This window comes from Nycticebus coucang, chromosome 21, assembly GCF_027406575.1.
Source record: "Nycticebus coucang isolate mNycCou1 chromosome 21, mNycCou1.pri, whole genome shotgun sequence".
In the NCBI taxonomy this organism is placed as follows: Eukaryota; Metazoa; Chordata; class Mammalia; order Primates; family Lorisidae; genus Nycticebus; species Nycticebus coucang.
Genome location: NC_069800.1, coordinates 66,472,523 through 66,490,356, shown reverse-complemented (window position 1 = coordinate 66,490,356; position 17,834 = coordinate 66,472,523). Strand labels below are relative to the sequence as shown.

Here is a 17,834-nt window from a genome sequence, read left to right as displayed (position 1 = left end):
CGGCCCTGGCTGCTGTGACTGGGGCTGTCTGCTAGGCTGGGACATGCCCCGTGCCCCTCCACACAAACCCAGATTGTACCAAGTGGCCAGTCCATGTTAGCTGCCACAGCCAAGGCCGGACTCTCACCCCAGACCCGTCCCATAAGACAGCAAAGTGCAGACCCTGGCAGAGCAAAGAGAAGCATCACCACCGCCCTGAGCTACAGATGTGTCAAGGGCAGGAATCGTCAGGCTGTGGTGGCCATTTCACCTCTCCAGCCAGGTCACCAGATGGGGACAAGCTCCACACAATGTGGGGTGAGGGCAGCCACCGCCCAAGGGGGCTCATCGAATGGGCAGACTTCCCCAAGAAGAGGATTTAGAGAGTGCTGGTAGGAGCTTCATTCTGTGGGTGGAAACTTAGGGCCTTTGAGATGGCAGTCCACAGGTGGGGTGCCTGGAAGGAGAGCCCCACCCTCACTAGCTGGAGGGACAAGCTCTGTCAGGCTCTCAGCTGCAAGGATAGGAGCGCAGGGTGCTCCTCCACCGGGCTCCATCCCTAGGGATGGCAGAACCAAAGCACTGCCCAGCAGTTTGAGGATCAGTCCCTGAAGTTTAGGGGCCAAGTGCACGCCTGTCCCCCAGGGCTGCTCCAGCAGGGTTGTCTCCCTTCAGCGCAAGTCTCCGTTGCACTTGAGCTGCAGTCTGGGTGGGGGACTCTGAGTGACTGCATCTGAAGCCCTACTTCTGGCTCAGTGCCTCAGTTTCCCTTCAGGGCAGAAACCCTGTCTCAGCCAAAACCGAAGTTGAGGTGCCAGGGCTGGGAGCAGGAGAGATAAGCCAGCTGCAGAAGGTGCCCCCCAACCCCCGTGGAAATCAAGGCAGGAGCAAACCACAGATGCAGTACCCAGAGACACTGCTTTAGCTCTGGGAGATCAGCCCCTCCAGAGAGCCCAAGGTCTGCATCCAGCTTCCTTCACACCTTTGTTCAAAGGCAAGTGTGTCCCCCTGGAGGAACCTTAAGTCAGGTACCCTCCTTTCAAAGGTTCCACAGAAACTCCTCCCCACATGTGGAGAAAGGCTGGTGAATTAGGCAGGGAGGGGCTGCCATTGGGGGTTGGGTGGGGGTGCAGAGCCACACCAGGCCAGAGGGATGCTGGCCGGGTCTGCCTCTGAGGCCACACAGCCCCAAATCAGGGCAGTTGGCAAGGCCTGGTTTAGATCCACAGCTTACCCAAACCTATGTGGGGCTGTGGGTGTGTCTCCCCCCACACACCCTGGACAGGAAACAAAGGTAGCCTGGGGACCAACTATCCAGCTATCAGAGGCTCTGGGAGGCCTCGTGCTCAGAACACATGTGCTTGCCTAGGGGATAGCTTGCCTGTGCCTGAGAGGCTGGGCAGTCAGGCTGGGTGGGCCCAGGGGCCTGGACCACTGCTCCGGCCCCCCAGGCACTCCTCTGTTACCATGGGGAAGAAACCATACCACTCCATCCCAGCCACCAAACATGGCCTTGGTTCACATCAGAGACTCAAAGTCAAATGAGTTTATTCAGACAAAGCCTTAGTTGGCACCAGACTAAGAAAATGAGCCCCTGCCACCCCAAGACCCTGAGGGTCAATATATAAAGATGGGGCAAAGGACAAGGGGTGGGAGGTGCAGTGAGAAAGAGGCTTCTGGTGGCCTGGGCCTTCCCTGAGGCGGGGCCTCACTCCTGCTGGAGGCCACTACAGTGGCCACCAGGGAGAAGCCAGCATTGCTGGGCACCAAGGAGAGCCAGGTTTGGGTGCCCCAGGCCCAGACTCTGGCAGCAGACCAGACGCCAGCTGGCGCCCTGTCCCTTAAGGCTTTCCAGGGCTGGTGGAGGGCCCCACCTCGGATACCTCCTGCACCTCAGCCCTCTCTTGGGCAGCAGGTCCTGCCGTGGGGTCTGGGCCCTGTGACGGGCTCCCAGGGGCAGCCTGCTCAGACCATGTTTGGCCTTCAGCATCCTCCTCGACCCCGTTTTCGACCTCTCCAGCCTCGTAGCACCCTGATGGAGCCAGCGCCTCGGTCTCCCTGCTGACCTCCACAGCACTGCCCCTGGCACCTTTGTCTACCTTCCTCCGCTTCCTCACCTTGTCGGCTGCCCTGGCCCCTGGGGGCTGGGGGCAGGGCTGGTGGGCCTCCCCTGGATCCCGGCTGCCCCCATCCTGGGTCCCTGGCTCAAGACTGCCCTGGCTGAGGGCACACCCCTCCAGGTTCAGAGCGATCTTCTCTACCTCTGAGGCACTCTCGACACCCGCCTCCCCAGGGGCCTGCTCCCTTCGGCTCAACTCCAACTTTCTCTTCTTGCACTCTTTGGGGCTTGGGGACTCTGGCCCATCTTCCCCAGAGCCTGCAGCCCCATCTTCCTGGCTGGCCTCCAGAGATCCCTCGTCCTGGGGCTTCACACTCAGTGGCTGGGGACTCTCAGGCACACTGTCTCCACTTCCCTCCTTCCCCCGTCCACAGGTCTGACCCTCAGTGCCAGCCTCAAGGAGGGTGTCCTGTGGACTATCCTGCCCCTCTGCCTGCCTGGGACCTGCCAGTGGACAGGTTGGAGAGCTGGGCTTGAATCTCTGCAGCTTGTCATGGGGCCCCCAAACGAACTTGCAGCGGGGCCGGAAGTGCTTCCAGGCAAAGTGCAGCAGCTGGCGACGCTGCTCACGGCAGCGCACAGCAAACACGAAGTAGTCCAGGGTGCTCTGCCGCACGCCCGGCAGCTCCTGCCGCACCAGTGTCTCCTCCAGGAAGAAGTGGGCCAGGGGCGCCTGGTAGTGCTCCAGGCCCAGCTCGCCCAGGGACTTGAGCATGCGCGTGATTCGCAGGTTGTTGTGGCTGTGCCTGTGGGGTCAGGCCAGCAGCCGCAGGCACTCAGGCCACAGGCTCCACTCCTACCCTCCAGGAGTTCCCATTCCCACCCACAAAACAAGTGGGCCCAGGGGACTACTGGAGAAGATGGCCCAAGGAGCCTGGATGTGTGTGGGCTGGGGTCAGATGCATTACCCAGAAGGGTGGTTGTCCCTTCCCCCAGGGCTCGCCGGGAGAAGCCAGCTGGAGGAGGGCCAGAGGGGCCCACTGTACCCCCATGCACAGACGGGCACTGCCCTGCTCCTCTGTGGAGCCCACACCTCTTCCACTGGCCTTCTTCAAACTCCCAACTCCTCACCAGGTTCTGACCCCACTCGTCCCCTGGTGAGGAGGTGCCCAGCTACCCACAGCCTGCCCCTCCTGCCCCTCAGCTGCCCACAGCCTCACCAGTTTAGGTTCTGAAAGCGCTGCTGGTAGTTCTGGGCCCGGCACACAGTGCCTGTGTCTCGGTTCTGGAGCCGGATGCCATAGAAGCCCAGCATGAGTTCGTAGGCCCTGACCAGACGCTCCTGGACCTCTGGGGAGCTTTTGAAAGCCTGGAAAACAGGCCTGGAGAACTCAGGGGGCCACATTGCATGAACCACCAACTCTCCCCTGGGCCCAATTCCTCCTGAGGCCTGGACTCAGACTCTTAGGGAAAAGCAAAAGATGCTTCCAGAGCCCAGAGCAACTGGTCTGCCCAAATGTAAGTGGGTCTCCTGGGGAGCCTGCTCCATGCACCACAAGGTGCTCCCCAGCTTTTGAGTCCCCCTCGTCTCTCCTGCCTGAGCCAAAACCAGGGGTGGCACAGGCAGGTCTGGCCACCCTGAGCCTCTCAGGGCCTCTGCCCCAGACCCCTAGCTGTACACAGCAGCTTCAGAAAGTCCCATTTCCTTAGATCCTTGGGAGGCGAGGACCACTCTGAGGAGAGACAGTCACATGGAGGCACCAACCTCTTGCTGTCAGACACAGTCCCTCCTGAATGGGGTGGCTTCTCTGGGCCTCCCTGTGACTTCCCTAAGACACAACCAAGGACCAGACGGAGCTCACCTCAACTTCCTTGAGTGTGAGGGGCTTGGCGTGCCAGTTTACTCCTGGTTCCCGCAGAGGAAAAAGCCTGTGGGATGAGAGGCCGCACAGGGCTCTGAGTGACCAGACAGCGGCCCCTGGCTCCTGGGTACACACTTGCTGGGTGGTCTGGGGCAGCTCCCAGGCTCTCTGGGCTCCATGCTCAACTCTAGGAGGGGCTGGCCAGCCGTTCCTCAGTTAGACAAAACAAGGGGGCCCAGGACAGAGGACAGGGATGATGGAGCCCCAAGGCAAGTAAGTGCTCAGCAGGACAGGAGGAAAGTCATGCCCACAGCCAGGCTGACTTGCAGACTGAGCTCAGAGCAGGCCCCTTCCATTCTTTCTCTCACGTCACTAATGCTAAGGATTATCACCCATGACACACCACGTACCAGGAGAGGCTGCCCTGGCACTGCCCAGAGGGCTGCCTTCAAAGCACAGTGCACAAGGCAGGGGTCTCCAAGGCAGCTGTGCCAGAATGTCACCCAAGCATGGTGCAGGAGCCTGCTTGGTCTCTCCTATTGCAGGGACCTGTGTGCAGCCCCTCCTGTCCCCCAGGTCCTTTCAGCTCCCAGTCCAGAGGCTGTTCCCAAATGCAAAGCTATGGCTGAGCAGGCCCCAGGCTCCTTTCATGGCCACCCGCACTGCCCAGGGATTCCCATTGTATTGTGTGGACAGTGGCCTCTGGAAAGGATGGGGTGCTCAGCACACACCAGGAAGCAGTGTGGATGAGGGCTCCTGCCTAGGAGGGCCCTTTCCCCGGCCCCTCCCCTGCTCTATCTGACTCACCACTGGATGTAGGAGTGGTTATCCTCGAGAAGGTCATAGTTGTCCCTCCAGTTCTGAAGAATGTCCTCAATGAAACAGCCTGGGAGCCCACGGGGACAAGTCAGCTGTGGGAGCCACCCTAATAGTGCTTGGGTGGGGACAGAACTTCCAACAGCTTCCCCAGCTCCCCAAGCCCCTTTTAGGGCTGGTAGGGCTCGGCTCACCCTCCTCTGATGTGTGATCTGCCAACTTTGGGCACTTGGGCCTGTGGCCCTGCTGGGGTCTGTAAACTGGTCCCACATTGCTGACTGATGGCAAACTGGGGGGAGGCTCTCTGCAGGACCAGTGGTCCCAGACCCTGGTCTATCCTACAGAAGGGGGGCCTCACTGCCTCCTGTAAAGCAACGGCCATAGTGTCTCAGAACTGAAACAAAGCCACCAGCCAGACCCAACTCCATGACAGGTGGAGAGCAGGTGCTCACTGCTTCTGCAAAGGGCCAAGCAATATTTCAGGATGTGCCACCAGGGGAAGTATGAAAATGACCACAAATCTGTAAGTCAGTGGGTATAGGTAGGTACCACATGGAACTTAATATATTTACACTGAAATTTTAATTTCATGTAATTTTCTCGTCATAATAAATTATTCTAATTTAACTTAAAAATAATTTAAAAATGTACAAAGCATGCCTTTGTGAGACAGCGGCAGACTCAAACAGTTTTAACAAACACCTGGCCTGAAAAGCCTCAAGGATTTACTTTCTGGTTTTTTTACAGACCCTGTGGACCCCTGACCCAAACTTCACTGGTTAAGACCCAGGGTTAGGGCCCTGGAGTCCCTTTGGCCATCCCAAGGGGGTTATGTGGGGCTACCTGAGGGCCCTGGCCCCCTTGTCAGGTACATCCCCAACCAGAAGTTGGGACTGCTGGCTGCTGAGTAGCCACATACCGTTTGGCAGGAAGCGGATCTCATTTTTGTAGAAATTCAGATTTGGCATGTCACCGTTGCAGTCTCGTTCCACCAAATCCTGAAGAGCCAGAGGAAGGGATGATCAGGGAATCTACAGCAGCAAGCTGCCTCCAAGGGTCCCTCAGATTAGCCTGCTCTGGGCAGGGGCGTCGGCAAACCTCCAGGCCTCTGGGGCTCTTCACTCTGCAGCTGCCCCTGACCCTAACCCTTCCCCACTTCTCCAGTGATGGCCAGGCCTGGGAGGTCCCCCTCCCTCTGTACCCCAAAAGGAGCACAGGGGTTGAGATTCAGGGTGCAGAGAGCTGAAGATAACCACCACCCTGAGGAGGTCACTGCAATTGGCTGGTGGTGTGGGACAGCTGCTAGCACTGGCTGGGGTAGCCTGTGTGCCAGGGACAGTCACAGACCCATACACCTGCCTCTTGAGGCTGTTGCTGTTACCATGTTTTAAAGGCTAGGGTGCAGACACTCACAGAGCTAAGGCAACATACCCAATCACTTTGTGGTCAGGGGAAGGGCAGGGATCTGAACCCACAAGGGCTTAGCCCAGAACTCCAACCCCAGCTTAGCAGGCTTCCAGGAGGGCTTGGAATGTTCTATCTGAGAAGAGGGGCTGCCAAGGTGCAGGGGTGTTGCGAGGGGCTCCAGGTTACATACCGGGTAGTGGTGCCGATACCTGCGCATATCCTGCAGGGCTCGCCAGTTTCGTGACCCTGTCATCCTGGACTGGGAAGAGAAGATACAGAATGCGGCTCACATGGGAGCCCCCTCTCTGCTAGCCCCTGCCCTTGTCAGCTGACCCTAAGGAGTGGGGATTTTCCACAGTTTCTCCCTCTAATTCTCTCACCCTGGCTCTTTTTTTTGGGGGGGGGGTCCCTGGTGGGCCGACTTGGGCTCCAGTAAGGCACCCAGACACCTTTACAAGCCTGTCCCAGTCTCAGAGTGTGGCCCTGACTCCATCATTGCCCCAAGCTCCAGCCCATGATGTCTCCCCAGCTCCCCAATTCTCCCACAGCACCTCCCCTTGCTCAATGAACTGACTTGTCCTCCAGTTGTGTGTTACCAGGGACAGCAGCCTCAACACCTACAGCCCCAGGAGGGAACCACATGCCTCTGATGCAGTCTGATAAATGAACGACCAAGGTACAGGGAGCGGCCTTTCCTGCCCCCACCCCCACCTCTCACTGGCCAGAGGCCCTGACCTCTAAGCTCCTGGCCTCTAGCCCTGACTAGAGGGGCTCTTTGGTGTCCCCTAACTCCTTCAGCAGCCTCCATCTCTGCACGTCAGGCACCCCAGTGCCCAAGGAAGGACCAGAAATAACTAGTGATGAAGATGCTGAAGCCCACCTTGTTACAGGGTGAGGAGCATGGGCAGGGTTGAGACCAGGATGGGGGGGCACAGCAGCAATGGCTGGAGTGGGGACAGCTTGTTCGCAGAGATGGCTGGGTCCCAAGATCCAGGACGCCAGGTCAGGCACAGTGTGCCCAGCTTTGCCCCAAGCTCCAGCTGGGGCTGGGAGTCATTGCTCTAAACTATTTCTTTCTTTCTTCTTTTTTTTTTTTTTTTTTTTTGCAGTTTTTGGCCAGGGCTAGGTTTGAACCCGCCACCTCTGGCATATGGGGCTGGCACCCTACCCTGTTGAGCCACAGGCACCGCCCTGCTCTAAACTATTTCTAAATCAGGGCCAGAAAGTGAGGTTCTCTTGCCCAGCTGAGGGCCAGTGGATGGAAACTGAAACTTGGCCCTTTACCAGTTCTACTTTCCCTTTTCCCTGAGGCCAGTGGGTGCCTGCCTGGGTCAGTTAAAGCAAGAGCAAGAGCTCTGGATGGGTGCTGGCTGCACACACACCTCAGGCCCAGGACGAAGTCAAACAACCTTGCCAGAGTCCAGCCACAGCTGGAGGGCTGAGGGGTCTGCAGGGGAAGTAGGAGTCTTGGGAAGAGAAGTTGTGGCAGCAGGCAGAAGGGAAGAGGTCAGAGTCCGCAGGCACCTCACAGGTTGGGCGAGGTACCTGAACACTGCTCAGGCATATGGCTTGAACAGGGACAGTCATTTCTGTCAGAGCCCACCTGAGGGGCTCATGGTGCTGGGGGCAGAGCCAGATCCCTGGCTCCTGAGCCCAACCTCCACCCCTCCTGCCTCCCTGTGTGCACTTGGTGACCCAGAACTGCAGAAATGCTGAGGAGAGGACAGCACTGGACTTCCAGCAGGCCCCCTTCCCTCAGGTCATTCTCACTGACCACTCCCCACACTGAGGCCTACACCCAAAACCAGCATTCCTGGAGACCACAGCCTGAGTTCTAGACCCTTTCCCGGCCTCCACAGCTGCCACAGAGCTGGCAAATCACCACTGGCAACAAAAGTAACCCATGGCCATGAGGAGTACCTGTTGGTAACAAAAGTAACCGGCAGCGGACTGCGGTGGGCAGGAACCTAAAGGAAGCCCCAGGACCGTGCCCAGGATGTCTGGGTGGGTCCTGCACCCCCCAGGGTGGGGCTGACTACGGGGGCTGGCGGGCCTGAGAGGCCGTGTGCCGGGCAGGAGCACAGCAGAACGCTCGCTAAGGCCGCAGGCCCGAGCAGTGATGACCAGAGGTGGGAGGCTGGGATGTAACTAGACCGCAGCCACGGGGACTGGAGGTGGGGTGTGACCCAGTAGGAGGTCAGGGTATGCCCAGGCATCCCGCGAGAAAATGTCACCCAAGCGCGGATACGGTCCCGGGGACTCGGCTTTGACGTCACCCCCGCACGGACACCGTCCCGGCGACGCCACTGTGACGTCTCCCACCCACGCGCGGCCCAGCCGGCCAGCGCATTTCCCCGCGAGGTCCCGTGCGCGGCGCAGGAGGGGCCCTCGGGCTGCAGGCCGCCCCGCAGCAGGAGGCTTCCCACGCAGGGCCCGCCCGGTGCCCGCACCTGGAGCGCGCCCGGCCGCGTCTGCCCCGCGCCCTCGTCCTTGTCCTCGTCCTCCGCGTCCCCCGCGCAGGAGGCTTCGTCGTCGCCGTCGCTAACCCCGTCACCGTCCTCGTCCTCGTCCTCCCAAGTGGAATCGCAGTCGGGGTCGTCCATGCTCCGGTGCCGGAGGGACCGGGCTCCTGGCGGAAGCGAAAGCGAAAGCGGAGGAAGCGTGGGGGCGGGGCGAGCGGGGCGCGCGGACGGGGGCGGGGCGGGGCGCGGCTCCAGGCCCCGCCCGCCCGGAGAGAGCCGCCTGGGAGGACGTGCCCCGGAGGATGCGCAGCCGAGCGTGCCGCACGCTCGTGATGCCCACCCTGAGGATGACCTCGGGAGCGTGTCGCCCAGCCCCTCCCAGGACACCTACCCCTCCAGTGTCCAAGCCCCCTGGAGGTTTCACCCTGCTGGAGGGTGCCCCTTCCAGAAGACGTTCCCAAACGATGCCTCCCCACGCCCAGAATGAATGTCTCTACAGAGGATGCCCCCAGGGTGCCTCTGAGGGTCTTCCTGGCGGATGCTGTGCCTAGAGAACGCCTCAGAGAAGCCGCCCCCCACCCACATCCCATGGTGGGGTGCCCTCCGGGTGTCATGAGGGCTTCTCTGCCGGTGCTCGGGAGTCCTCGCCTGCCCGCTGCAGGCTGGGGGCCACTCTCGGCTCCCGAGGCTCCCACCACCCACTTGCTGGTGGCTTCCTCCATAGGCCTGGCACAACTTGGCACCGGGCTTTTTCCAGGCCAGGAGGGCTGTCGCTCTGTGTGCTACATGGTCATGGCGTGGCTTCCCTCTTCTGCCCTACTCCATCAGTTAGAAGAGGGCCACTCAAGGCTTGAACACCAGGAGGCAGCATTTATTGGGGTCCTCGGGGACCTCTCTGGGGGCTGGAGCTGGCTGCCTTCTGTATACACATTGTCAGGTTTTGGACAACTCAACACCACTTCCAGCTACAAAGAGTCCCAGTGACTGGACCGTGGGTCCCTTGCTTCATCTTTGTTTCTGCCATCTGCAGGTGGGTACCTGATCTCCAGCAAAGCTGGGATTCACCTCTTAGAGTGAAAACTGGGAGTGATCACCCAGGTGTAACTCTTCTTCTGTAACACACACTTTGTTTCAAGACAGGTAAAATCTAAGTCTGAATTTTAGATTTGGCCATGAGGATAGATAGCTTCTGGGGCAATTGCTTTGGGGGCCCTGACTTCTCTTTACCCTGCAAGGCAGTGGACAGGCCTCTGGCTCCCTGTGCAAGGGGCTGGTTACAGCTGTGATCTGAGTAACACTTCCCAACCTTCACTATGTGCATGGCTCGAGCACTTCCTGGGTACTGGTCCTTAATCTTCACTTACCTGTCAACCTTTATTTAACTCAGCAGGTACAACCCACCTGGCTGGAACCCATGTACACACTGTCTTACTTTCTGAAAGGATGATGGTGACTCCCTGAAGTTCTGGAACTCTGGACATGTTTGCAAATTGGCTGACCACAATGGCCTGGTCAGGCTTCCTCAGGAAGGATGTGAGAGAGTGGCCTCACCCTGTTAGGCCATTACAGCTGGGAGGGCCCAACTTCCCTAGTAAATAGAGCCAGATCACATTGTCCCTTTAGGTGCTTTTGTACACAGCTTTTTGTACACAAGGCTCATCTCAATGGGAGATGTCCTGTGTAATTTGGGGAGCACAGACCCTGCTGCAGACAGAGCTTCCCTCAGGCTCCAGCAGTGGTGCATAACCTCCCTAGCGCTTCTGCGGCCCAGTGATGCCCTGTGGCTCAGCACTCCAGGCTGATTTGCCACTGGGGCTGTGGGGGCTCTCTCACACACATCACTCAGGTCACAGGCAAGGAAGTGAGCTCTGCACATAAGCAGGTGATGTGCCCAGAGGTGCCACTTGCCCATGGCACAGGTGACCAGCAGGAGCTTGTGTTGCTGAGGGACTCAGGTTAGAAATGACTTTTTTCTTTTGGCAAAACCAGTGGCAGCCCTGTTATTCTGGCCCCAGTGAGCCCTATCCTGCTCCCACTGCAAGGCCTCCCCACTTAGTGTTTCATTGCTCTTTGGGGAGTGGCAGAGCCCTCCCCCTCACCTGGGAGCCTGGGGGAAGGTCAACACCACACTTGCCTGAGTGGCCCTTACTGAGTTCCCACTGCAAATGCCAGCTGTGGAGAAAATGTCGTCTGTTGCAGGGAAGGTACTCTTGAGCTCCCAGTGGTAGGTACACAGAACTCTGCCGAGGTTCTAGTCTTAGCACCTGTGGTGGCTTCTCTCTGTCCTATGCTGGCTGCAGCATGAACCCCCATTCCCAGCTCCATTTTCTTTCCATACAGATTTAGTTGGCCTGTCTGTGTGTGTGGCCCTGAATTATAACCTGCACACCAAGGCTGGGGGAGGGTAAGCACAAATGTTTCACCAGGACTCAAGGCCACACTGCCAATGCTTGTGAACTTGGCCTGGCCACCCCACATGCTGGAAGAGTGCACACCAGGCTACCTATAGGGCAGGGTGGCTCTATAGGTAGAGGGTTTGAGGAACCTGGGAACACTGCCTCTCATGGGGGCGGGGTGTGTGTGTGAGTGGGCAGGGTGGGAAGCCTGGGGTTGGGGACACTCATCTGCTTGCTGGGATTGCCCTGGGCACCCCTATTTCTCCTGAAAGTGCAGCAAAATGTTAAAATAATTGAAATGAGGCAGAATTGGTAACTAGGCTTTTCCAGCACATTCTAAGGTCACTGAAAGTGTGATTTCAGATGAGGGTTAGCAGGCCCCTCCTGGTGGTATTTGCTCCTGAGTTCACATGCTAGTTCAGCACTCTTTTAAGAGCCAGGCTTCCCTACAGGTTACAGCCCCAGGGCAGGCACTGGCACAAAGCCCTGAGGGCTGACCTCACTGGAGAGAACATACCGCTCAGAACACTAGGACAAGGAGAGGGGCATGTCCCCTCAGACCCTGCCCCAAGGCTGATATTTGCTGCTTCCTGCAGACACATGCAGTGCTCACTGCAGGGCTAAGTATTTGGGGTGAGTGTGGTTGGTGACTACCGTGTTTGGATAGCAGCATCTCCAAAGGCTTAAATTGCAGACTGGAGGCCTATGGGGTGGGCTCAGGCTGGGCTTAATGCCTTTGGGGCCATCCAGGTTCCTCTTCTGTGTGGCAGAATGCTCTGCAGATAGGTGGCACACAGGGTACCCCCCAAGCAGCTGGTATAACCTTGGAGTGCACAGTGGGCTGGGCAGGCCAGGAGACCAGCTGCTTCTTGGGCAGGCACAAGACATTTTTCCTGTTCTGGGGAAGCCAGATGAAAGTGATATGTTCAAGGCCACAGAACTGTCCTGCCTTGGACGGGTCTGGTCCAAACCAGCCTCGGATCCCACAATGGGCACTCTCATCGTTTGGAGGTCCTGGCTTTGCTGTGTCTCTGCCTGTGCCCTGTGATCACAGCACTATGAGGGGACTCCACCAATCACCAGACACTTCTCCAGGTGGTGGGGGAAGCTACACTGGTTGGAAAGGAATTCAGTCCCCTGTGGAGTGTCAGGATGAAGACACACAGGGCATGAAGGCTGGCTGGCTTCACTTAGCCAAGGACAGGCTCAGCCAGGCAGCCTCATCCGGCAGAAGAGACCTTCTCAGGATGTGCCCAGGGGCTGCGGCCCCTCCCTGCTCTGCTCTCCAGACAAGTGTGTAGTTGAGTCCTTGTCATAGTCAACAAAATAACACTCTGAATCTGTTACTATTTTATTTACATTTATACATCGTATCAAATGAATGTCAATATATCTAAGTGTATGCTTTAGGTATAAATCTTGGGAAAATAAAACTTCCTACTGGAGGAAACTTACTTTGGTATCAACATCACACAAGTCCAGGTTGATATTTTGTGCTTTAATGTTCTGCAAACAAAAGCGTATCTCAGTCAGCACTGGGCACCCTTGCCAGCCCGAGGGGGCATCTTCCCTCCCCCCACCCATCTGGCCTGTCTGCTGTCACTAGGTAATACAAAAATAACCGCTACAAAGTCTCTGTATCTGGCATATAAAAACTGAGCAAAAAGTACCTCAGTCATTACCCTAAAACAAAACATCTCAGGAAAATATGACATGGGCTCAACTTCTCCAGTATTGTTTTCATATAAAACACTAGTAAAATAGGCTTCTTAAAAATTAAATAATGAGATACCAACCAAATTATATACATCCTTACAGTACAAGTGAATGAGGCAAAGTGTCTGGTTCGTAGCTTCCCAGGTGGGCACGTGCATGGCGGGGGCACGAAGGCCACGTCCTCCTGGTGTTATAGTCTGTGCAGAGTCAGAGAAGGACAAAGACTCAGGAAGAACGGAGTCCTGTGGGGAAGACTAGTGGTTCCTCTGAGGACAGGGAGTGAGGTCGGTGTTTTTATTGCTTGCTAATCTCAGGGCTCCTCTGGGCCCCACCTGTTCCGCAGCCTGTTCCCGACACTGCTGCACACGTGGAGCTATCCCAGGTCACAGGGAAGCCACAGGTGTTCCCGAGAGGACAGAATGCAGACGCAGGAGCCTCCACAGCTGACCTGGGGCAAGCCTGGTCTTTTGGGTCTGCCAGGATCCCAGGATCCCGGATGGTCTGACTGGACACAGCAAGCCTCCCCAAGCTCCCCTGCTAGACAGCCGGGGCAGGCAGTGTGGGTGCACAGCACCAGGCGATGTCCCTGCAGACTAAGGGGTGGCGCTCAGGCCCTGCCAACTGCCCCTCAGGGACCGCATGGGGCCGAGATGTCTATGTCCGGCGGCGCTTTGCGGCGCTGGGGCTGGAGGGGTTGCTGTTTGCAGTCAGGACTTTGTCGGTGACCCGGCTGCGCTTCCGCTTGTCTGCACCTTCTTTGCACCCTGAGTCTGAGGAGTTCTTCTCTTTGTCTTTGCTAGATTTTTCTGCTGCTTTCCCCAAGCTCCCTGAAGATAAAAAAACTGAGAAACAAAATAATTTGGCTGGAAAGAGAATAGCCAGAATCTTATTTTGTCTTCCTGTTCAGTTAAAAAAATCTATATATTCCCATGTGGCCCTCTGAATCCAGAAGGCCTCCTGGTATACTGGGAGTCCGTACCCATGGGCCCGTCCTAAGGACTTCCCTACTGCAGGAGCCCCACATGTCACATGGTTGGCCATGGCGCTACAGAGGAGACCCTGCCCTACAACCCAGAGCTGTCCCTTGGCGCCACACTCTCTCTTGCTAGACAGGGAACATGGTCACCGTTTATCCTGCACTGAGATGACCTGCAACTGGACCCTGCGCAATGCAGACTTTCTGTCCACTCAACTGCAGCCTGTGCAGAGGCTGCAGGGCGCTGGGCCCCACAGGGCAGGAGAGAGAGCGGGCACCACACTCACCATCGTCAGCCCCGCTGTGGGGGTCCACATCTTCCTTCATCTCCTCTTTCATTTCTTCTTCTATAATCACTTTTCCTGTGGAAAAGCTGAAGGTTACTGAGAGCTGATGTCTGCTGCCCACACAGGCCCCAGCATCTGCTGCTCAACAAAGTCCTTCCAGAGGCTTCCAAGACCATGTGGGGGAAGGTGGGAACTGTGTGTGACCTTCGCTCTGACCTCCCTGCCCTTTACCCAGGTCCAGCCCTTTCTAATGTCCCATCCCCATCCGCTTCCCCGAGCCTCACCTTCTCGGACCTCCTGGATGATCTCTTCTGGAAGGACGAAGTTCCTCTCTGGATTCGGGAATGGAAGAATCTCAGACTCATGCTGGTGTCCAGTAGAGTGTTTTGTTTTTTAAAGAAACAAATAAGAAAATGAGGTTTCAGCAAGTCAGTGAAGACATGTAAGAGGCCCCTCAGAGCAGCTACCATAGGCAAAAACTGTGCTAGCGGCCGGGGTGCATGGGCATGGGCTGAAGACCATCCCTTCTGCTTGCAGTCAACCTCGGTGGAGACTGGCTGAGGCAGCCACAGGAGTCAAGAGGAGAAGAAGAGCTGGGGCTGCCAGCTCCCTGAGTATCACACAGGCCACCACACTCTGCGCCAGACCCTGTGCCCCCAAAGTGTGTCTCAGCCTCAGAGAGGTCTGCCTGCTCCAAAGACAGGCACGGGATTCACCGATCACTCTGCATCCCCATGTGGGGACTGTCTGGGGACCAGGCCCTCACCTCCGATGGGGACCTCATAACATGATGAAGCAAGCTGTTGTTGACCCCAAGGAGTTCCTCTGCCCCTGACGGGGGGTAACCAGGGACTGGTCTCCACACACAAGGGTAAGCGAGGCTGCTCCAGGGAGGATCTCACAGAGTTTGGCAGTGGGTGCATCTCGGTCACCAGGGGCTAGCCACCTGGCACAAACTCTACATGGGGCTCAGAATATCCTCAACTTGGGCAGCAGCAGTGGCTCATTCCAGGGCATATCCATGGCCAGCCAGGTTTCCTGTGCCCTTACATACACCTGCAGTTTGCCCAGCAGCCCATACCTACAGTTGGGCAAAGAGACCCAAAGCACTTGCCCAGGCCAAAGGCAAGCATTCTCTGCCTCATTGGCCTGCATGCAGGTCTTGCCAGGACAGGTATGGCCTTGAGTCCAGAGGAGAGGCATAGAAGACCCTCTATCCCCCTGCATAGGTCCTCAGCCCACCCACTTTCCAGGTGCCTCACTTTTGAGCTCCTGAACCCACCACCTCTTGTGGCCATAGGGCTCTGACACCTGTCTCTTCAGTGACCTGTTTACCTAGTTAACTTGCTTGCCCATCAGAAATCACCTGTTCTGAGCTCCCTAAGGGTTGGCCTCCACTTTTGGGTTCCCAAGAAGCCTTAAAGTGACTCACCCTCTACCTAAAGCACTTCTGAGACCTCCCAGAAGACTAACAGTGGCCTAAGGGCCTGGTCTCTGCACTCCCCCTCCCACCACCTGTCTTTCTGGGGCATGCCCCTGCCTGGGGTCTCCACTCCCCAGCTATTCCCTAGAGCAGGTATCCTCAAACCTTTTAAACAGGGGGCCAATTCACTGTCCCTCAGACCGTTGGAGGGCCGGACTATAGTTAAAAAAAAAAAACAACTATAAACAAATTCCTATGCACACTGCACATATCTTATTTTGAAGTAAAAAAACAAAATGGGAACAAATACAATCACATCGCCTCATGTGGCCTACGGGCCGCAGTTTGAGGACCCCTGCAGAGGCTCTTGCTGACCACCCATTCTGAAATAGGTTCTCTGAAAAGGCAAGCAGCTATTAGGACCAGGCCTATGTTTTTCATAACACTCTTTGGAGCCTTTTGCTAAGTGACTTGTCCTCCTTGGACATCATCTGCCGGTGCCATCTGACTCTGCCCAGCAGACCCCCAGAAGGCTTGGGGGGGGCACTCTGCTGCCAGCTGAGGCTGACCCTCAGAAAGTAGGGGTGTGGCTATCTCTCCAATGGCCCCCAACACCAGGGCGGAAGGAGGGGGATCCAGCTCACCAGTGCCTGCATGTCATACATGGTGCTTAGATGGTCCCAGATGACCTTGGATGGGACCTGCCGCCCAATGTTCTGGCTGAACTTGTCCCGGATACAAATCATGTGGAAGTGTCGGTTCACCCCTGTGGGAAGAGATCCGGGACAGTAGGTAAGGAGGGAAGGAAAGGAGGGCAGGAATGAACAGTGGTCTGCCCTGGTGAGAGGTTGGGGGAGGGGTCTGCCAGAGTGGAGGGAGAGGGGACAGAGTGTGGACTGGAGGGAAGGAGGGGCGGAGTGTACAATGGAGTAGCAGGGAGTGGGGGGTAGCATATGTGTGGGAGGAATTAAGGTGGGGGTTGTTATGGGGGAGGCAAGAATGTCACAGTGGTGTCACAGGGGAAAGGGTCCATGGAGGTGTATGTGTGGTGAGGGAATGGGGTCTTGCAGGGAGACAGGCAGGGGCCACCTTGGAGTATGGGGTAGGGCTGAGTGTTGCAGAGGTCTACCCTGGGTGTAGGCGTCACAGGGAGCAGGGGTGGGGTGTCATGAGGAGTGGGGGTCATCCTGGGTGCAGTGGGGGTGTGTCGCAGGTGGCTGGGTTCTGTGGTGGGTGTGGGATGGGGCAGGGTGTCACAAGAGGTAAGGGTCGACCCAGGGTGGGGGTGGGGCAGGGTGTTACAGGGAGTAGGGGTCTGTCTGCTTGGGGTGGGGGACCAAGGTGTCACAGCGGGTAGGGGGCTGCCCGAGGTGTAATGTGAGATGGGCAGGGTGTCACAGGGGTTAGGGGTCTTCCTGAAGTGCTGGGGGAGGGGGAGCTGGAGTGTCACAGGGGGTAGGGTCTGCCCGGGGTGCGGTGGGGGGGGGGCAGAGTGTCGCGGAGGGCGCGGGTCTGCCCTGGGTGCCGCGAGGTGCGGGGCGTTGCCGGCGCAGGCCCCGCCCTTCCCCCCGCCCCGACGGTTACCCGCGGCCCGCCCCGCCCCCACGCGCGTCCGCTGCCTGGCCGCTCACCGACGGGCTTGTGGCCGAGCATGGCGTGGAAGAGGCACACCTCCACCTCGGGGCTCCACACCACCGTCTCCTCCGCCGGGCTGGTGGCCGCCTCCCCTGGGCCCTTGTCGCCCGCCGCACCCCCGCCGCCCACCTCGGCCTCCCCCATGGCCACGGCCCGGCAAGCGACGAGCCCCCGGCGGGAGCAGGCGCGGCCACGGGCTCCGCGCAGGCGCAGTCAGAGCAGGCGCGCGCTTCACCATGCTCGCGCTCGCGCTCGGGCGCACGCTTCCTCTTCGACGCAGGCGCAGTTGACCCCGTCCCGCCCCCTGGCGGCCGGGTCAGTCTGTGCAGTTCAGTCCCCGTCGCCCAGCGCGCTGCCGACTCTGTTCTGCCCGGCCTGGCGCTCTAGAGTACGCGGAAGTTCTTAAAACGTTTTTTTTTAAACAGCCCAGTAAGAAAAAGAACACTGTTTCGAAAGAAAAATATTTTGTGCGTTAAAGGACACCATCCAAAAGTGAAAAGACAGCTCACAGAATAGAGAAAAATATTAGCAAATCGTTTATCTGATAAAGAACTCGTATCCGGAATATATAAATAATCCTTACAAATCAATACTAAAAATACTAACAATTCAATTAAAAAATTATGGTAAAGGATGTGGATACACGTCCCTCCAAAGAAGCTTTCTAGGTGGCCATCGAGGTGCTCGACATCCCCAGTCCTAGGGAAGAGCCTCGCCCTCTGCGCTGCAGTCGATGGCAGGTGCGAGACTACGCAGAGAAACCGCAGCAGCCATAGCCGTTGTCGATGAGCACGCAAAATGGGTCTTGAAATGACC

General features: G+C 57.6%; 2 protein-coding genes across 5 annotated transcripts; both read right to left on the bottom strand.

The window, feature by feature from the left end:
* Positions 1-1,510: 1,510 nt before the first annotated feature.
* OGFR (opioid growth factor receptor) lies at positions 1,511-9,381 on the bottom strand. 2 transcript variants are annotated; one of them, XM_053574275.1, is made up of 7 exons: positions 8,574-9,381; positions 6,314-6,377; positions 5,636-5,714; positions 4,708-4,786; positions 3,901-3,967; positions 3,259-3,407; positions 1,511-2,844 (listed from the first exon to the last, which is right to left on the bottom strand). In XM_053574275.1, exons 1-7 carry the CDS (start codon positions 9,305-9,307, stop codon positions 1,821-1,823), a joined length of 2,196 nt encoding a protein of 731 aa, XP_053430250.1. In that variant the 5' UTR covers positions 9,308-9,381; the 3' UTR covers positions 1,511-1,820. The 2 variants fall into 2 exon arrangements, with proteins under 2 accessions (XP_053430250.1, XP_053430252.1); XM_053574277.1 differs by having other exon boundaries at positions 6,314-6,382; positions 8,574-8,791.
* Positions 9,382-11,197: 1,816 nt separating this feature from the next.
* On the bottom strand, positions 11,198-17,227 carry MRGBP (MRG domain binding protein). 3 transcript variants are annotated; one of them, XM_053574279.1, is made up of 6 exons: positions 17,015-17,219; positions 16,028-16,149; positions 14,245-14,326; positions 13,961-14,035; positions 12,798-12,894; positions 11,198-12,487 (listed from the first exon to the last, which is right to left on the bottom strand). In XM_053574279.1, the coding sequence occupies exons 1-6, from the start codon at positions 17,160-17,162 to the stop codon at positions 12,433-12,435; spliced, it is 579 nt and encodes a 192-aa protein (XP_053430254.1). In that variant the 5' UTR covers positions 17,163-17,219; the 3' UTR covers positions 11,198-12,432. The 3 variants fall into 3 exon arrangements, with proteins under 3 accessions (XP_053430254.1, XP_053430253.1, XP_053430255.1); XM_053574278.1 differs by lacking the exon at positions 11,198-12,487 and having other exon boundaries at positions 12,494-13,539; positions 17,015-17,227; XM_053574280.1 differs by lacking the exon at positions 11,198-12,487 and having other exon boundaries at positions 12,494-12,894.
* Positions 17,228-17,834: the final 607 nt, after the last annotated feature.

Excerpts from the sequence above, each read along its gene's own strand:
- OGFR (XM_053574275.1), bottom strand. The coding sequence starts at position 9,307 with ATGGAGGAAGCCACCAGCAAGTGGGTGGTGGGAGCCTCGGGAGCCGAG. Across the intron at positions 4,787-5,635 it reads GATCCGCTTCCTGCCAAACG|GCTGTTTCATTGAGGACATT; the intron begins GTATGTGGCTAC and ends GTGGGCTCCCAG. Across the intron at positions 2,845-3,258 it reads CGCTTTCAGAACCTAAACTG|GCACAGCCACAACAACCTGC; the intron begins GTGAGGCTGTGG and ends CTGACCCCACAG.
- MRGBP (XM_053574278.1), bottom strand. The coding sequence starts at position 17,162 with ATGGGGGAGGCCGAGGTGGGCGGCGGGGGTGCGGCGGGCGACAAGGGC. Across the intron at positions 16,150-17,014 it reads GCTCGGCCACAAGCCCGTCG|GGGTGAACCGACACTTCCAC; the intron begins GTGAGCGGCCAG and ends CTCTTCCCACAG. Across the intron at positions 14,036-14,244 it reads CATCCAGGAGGTCCGAGAAG|GAAAAGTGATTATAGAAGAA; the intron begins GTGAGGCTCGGG and ends GCTTTTCCACAG.